The 4,230-nt window shown below is 51.3% G+C and overlaps 1 protein-coding gene across 1 annotated transcript in view; it reads right to left on the reverse strand.

The window, feature by feature from the left end:
* Positions 1–413: 413 nt before the first annotated feature.
* FDXACB1 (ferredoxin-fold anticodon binding domain containing 1) overlaps positions 414–4,230 on the reverse strand; it is a 4,956-nt gene continuing 1,139 nt past the window's right edge. The window contains exons 2-5 of the mRNA XM_057386782.1: positions 3,682–3,838; positions 3,329–3,532; positions 2,679–2,837; positions 414–2,163 (exon numbers count right to left, since the gene is read on the reverse strand). Coding sequence (XP_057242765.1) covers positions 1,005–2,163; positions 2,679–2,837; positions 3,329–3,532; positions 3,682–3,838 — 1,679 coding nt within the window. The 3' untranslated portion in view covers positions 414–1,004. The remainder of the gene's footprint in view (positions 2,164–2,678; positions 2,838–3,328; positions 3,533–3,681; positions 3,839–4,230) is intronic.

The raw sequence follows: 4,230 nt of genomic DNA on the forward strand, positions 1-4,230 counted from the left end.
GGGACAGGGATGGGGACAGGGATAGGGACAGGAACGGGGACAGAGACAGGGACGGGGATCGGGGCAAGGATCGCGACAGGGACAGCGACAGCGACAGGGACCGGGGCCGCGACAGGGACCGGAATCGCCACGGGGACGAGGATCGCGACAGGGACCACACAACCGGGTCCATTGCACACCAGGGTCCCTGCCCCGCACACCGAGTCCATCACAGACTCGGTCTCTTCCCCGTATTCCCGGGTCCATCACTCACGCGTGTCCATCATCCACTCATGTCCATTGTCATCCCCGGTGTCCATCACCCACAATCCCTGTCCATCACCCCTGGTGTCCATCACCACCAGATCCCTGCCCGGCACACCCGGTGTCCGAGCCAGGGTCCACCCCCACCCTGCTCCTGCCCTGGCAGCGTTGGGCAGGGAAGTGAGGGAATGGGGAATGCACCGGTGGAGAATGTTCTTTATTTGGTAAGCACTATGATCGGTAGATGGGAAAAGGATTGGAGGGGCTGGAGCGTGTCCAGGGATGGGAATGGAGCCCCAGGAGCGGCTGAGGGAGCTGGGGAAGGGGCTCAGCCTGGAGCAAAGGGGGATCAGGGGGGACCTTGTGGCTCTGCACAACTCCCTGACAGGAGGGGACAGCCAGGGGGGTCAGGCTGTGCTGCAGGGAACAGGGACAGGAGGAGAGGGAACGGCCTCAGGCTGGGCCAGGGCAGGCTCAGGGTGGGCACCAGGAGGAATTTCCTTTAGTAAGAACATCGAGTCTACTGTCACGCTTTATAAAATGAGGTTCCATTACACACACAGAGAACAGGAAAGCTCTTGGTCCTCATTAACAGCAGTTCTCACATTTAGACACGTGCAGGTGCTCAAAGTCCACCCCACCTTTGGCAGAAACACTGCAATAATAACACACTGCTGGGTCCAACGCCATGGAGGTGACATTTTCCAGGTCAGAAAWCAGCACAGGAGCTGCTGGAGCCCCYGAAACCCACAGGAGCTGYTCTACCTCAGAGTCACACCCAGCTGTTGCTTCATTTCCTCCCGAAATCGCAGCTGCATCTCCGCTGCCTCCCGGCTGCTCAGAGCCCTGTCACAGGACTGGAAAGTCACCCTGTAGCAAAGACTCCTCCGTCCTGTCCCTGGCTGCTGGAAACTGTCCCTTAACTGCATAGAAATGATCATTTCACCTGACACCCTCCTGGCGAGGGTGTGAAAAGCCATTTCATCAAACTGCTCGCCGTCAGGAAGCCAGAAGCTGATGTCGTGCACGTAGGAAGGCGGATAGAGGGAAAAACTCTGGAAAAGCCTCAGCTCTCCCTCGGGAAACTGCCTGAGGAAGCGCCTGTCCGATGTCCAGAGCATCCTCCAGTCRGATATTCCACACAGCAGCATGGCCAGCAGGTCCAGGTTCAGCGAGGCTGAGATAAAAACCAGCTCAGGGCTTTTTAATTCATGAGGAGCTGTCCTGATAACCCCCACGCAGGGGCCTGAGCTGTCTGGGTCTGTCCCCACGCACAGAAAGTGCTGAATTTCACCCAGCTGACCTTCAAAAGCGGCAAAGTCACTTAGCTCCGTTCCAAAACTTGTTGCTTCCCGCAGGCTGATGCTGGGTTTAGTGCCAGAAGTGGCCTGGTGAAGAGAATTTGTGGTGGATTTAATGTTGTCCACCAACATCTGGATACAGCTGTTCTCTGTGCCCCTGCTGACTGCCAGGACAACRAGCATCTCATGGAAAACAGGCATGGAGTGAGGAGAGATCCGACATTTCCTGAAAACTGGCCCAGAAAAAACGTGAAGCGTCCCTGGGGGAAAATCTCCTTTTTGTGTTATTGCCTGAGCATGGGGCAGGAGGGATGGCCTGAGATAAAACTGCTTTGGGATGGAGCATTCCTCTTTTGCATCCTTATCCATGTCCTGGCCAAAATGGGAAAATAAAACCTCATTTTCCAGTCCTTGAGACATTTCCTCAGTGCTGGGAGCCTCCTCGGGGCTYGGAGTGATCCAGAAAACACTGGAGGGGCAAACACCATCGGGGTGAGCCTGGTGGAGCAGAGGAAGGCAGGAGTTGATGTTCTGCACTGGGAAAACCTGGCTGAGCCCTGCACTGAGCTTCTCCTTGATTGTCCTTACAGGATGGTTTGAATTCACATCAAGGAAACCCCTGTGGAAAAGAAAAGTGTAAATTACGGACACCACCAGACAGATTCCCTCCCTGTGGAAAAAAAAAAGTGCAATTTACAGACACCTCACACGGATTTCCTTCCTGTGCAAAAGTGCAAATTAGACACCACCACACAGATTTCTTCCCTGTGGAAAATAAAAGTGCAATTTACAGACAATATGACACAGATTTCCTTCTTGAGGAAAATAAAAGTGTAAATTACACATACCACCACACAGATTTCCTCCTCATGGAAGTAATTTGAGTGCAGCAATTTGCCCAAAACATTCTCCAGCCAGAACTACCWGACCAAGCCAAGTCTTTCCCCAAAGGTGCTGCACATTTTCAGGGTGGTGGTGTTCATCCCCAGGTCACAACCAAGAATTAACTCCAATTTTTCTGGTCAAAAAGGACTTGGCAATCACCACATCCATTTATTTGTCCCCTCTGCTGCTCATTCCCACTGAGAGCAGGGGAGCTGCTATTGCCAAACAGAAACTAATTCTAAAACTCACCTATTAATCTTATCCACGAGGATTTGTGGCACTCGAAAAGAAACTTTCTGGCTTCCCACTCGTGCCTTGCAGCTCAGGGGTGTGCAACACAGGAGTGCTGTGCTCCGTGTGAAAATGTGGTTCAAAGCACCCTCTACATGGAAGGATTTATCCTGACTCCTGAAAATGCACAAAACCAGAGCAAAGTCAGGGACTATTTCTGATATTTCATGTAGGCAGGACCAGATGAAGGCCAGAGGTCCCTGCCAGCACCAACCCCCAGTCCTCCTGTCTTTAGGCTGAGATTGATATTTGTGCTGAAACTGATGCTTTTGACCTTTAAAATCCTCAGAAAAATCTTATTTTTAGAGGGCGTTTTGGCAGGAAGCTTGCATTTTAATTTCGGCTGTTCTGCTTAGAGATGCATGAGAACTGCAGCTATTTTAAGGAAAATTTTAAGGGAAATATTAAGGAAAATTTTAAGGGAAATTTTAAGGGAAATGTTAAGGAAAATTTTAAAGAAAATGTTAAAAATTTTAAAGAAAATGTTAAGGTAAATTTCAAGGAAAATTCAAAGGATTTCCTCTCCAGCACACAAAACACTACAAGAATATTCTAATGCTGGGCATCATAAGAGCACAAATATCAGAATTCCAGTTTTGCCCCATTACCTGTAACCCGTGCATTTGTAACCCTGGATATTTTCTGCTCCGAAAGGATGAACGTGGCTCAGGATAAAGCCAGCTCCTGCTGCCACAGCCACGATTTGCCAGCTGTTGTGCCAGTCCCTGGGTGGCTGATCCGCAGGAGTGCCACCCTGCCCATTGCAMAGGGCCACRTGCACCTCRCCCTCCTCTGCCAGCACYTCTGAGCAGCTGGAAAAGAAGCCARGAAATRARGAAARMCCTKTTAGCACAGCCACAGAATTCCCARTKCTGGAAAAACAGCTGGAGCACAGCTGGAGCACAGCTGGAGAGCTGGCAGCAGCAGGTAATGAGCACGGAATTATTTCTGGGTCACTCACCTATGGAAAAAGCCAGCAAGGAGCTGCCTGTTCTTCACCACCCCTGCCTTCCTCCCACAGTGAGGGAAGTTGAAATAAAYGCGATGGAATTCCCGTTTTCCCGGGGAAAAGTGTTCCCTCAGCTTGGTGCAGTCCACAGAAAACACAACCTCGGCTCCTGCAACGGCAGACGGGGAGCGAGGCTCTGATGTTTGTCAGGAAGGAAAATTTTAAAGGAAGGTGGGAATGCAAGTGCTGCAGGGCGTTTTTAAGAGTGTGAGAACTGCCGGGCATCCCCACAAGTTCTGGGAATACCAGGAAGGCCGGGCTCTCTCTGCCCTTTGCCCTTGCCCTCCTTCAAGGCAGCAGAAACTTCTGAAAACAGTTGAAAAGAGTTGTTTCAGTGCTATTTCAGCCAGATCCCATTTTAAGGTATTTGTTTCAGCCGGCTGGCTGAAACATCTCTCTCCTGAGATGCCTGGAGTGGTGGGAGCTCCCAAGGGATGCGGCAGCGGGGGATCCGCGGGGCAATGACACCACTTTGGGTGACAGGAGGGTGACAGAGATGCC

Source organism: Malurus melanocephalus, unplaced genomic scaffold (genome assembly GCF_030028575.1).
Source record: "Malurus melanocephalus ecotype Western Australia unplaced genomic scaffold, MMel_1.1 scaffold_1051, whole genome shotgun sequence".
Taxonomy (NCBI): domain Eukaryota; kingdom Metazoa; phylum Chordata; class Aves; order Passeriformes; family Maluridae; genus Malurus; species Malurus melanocephalus.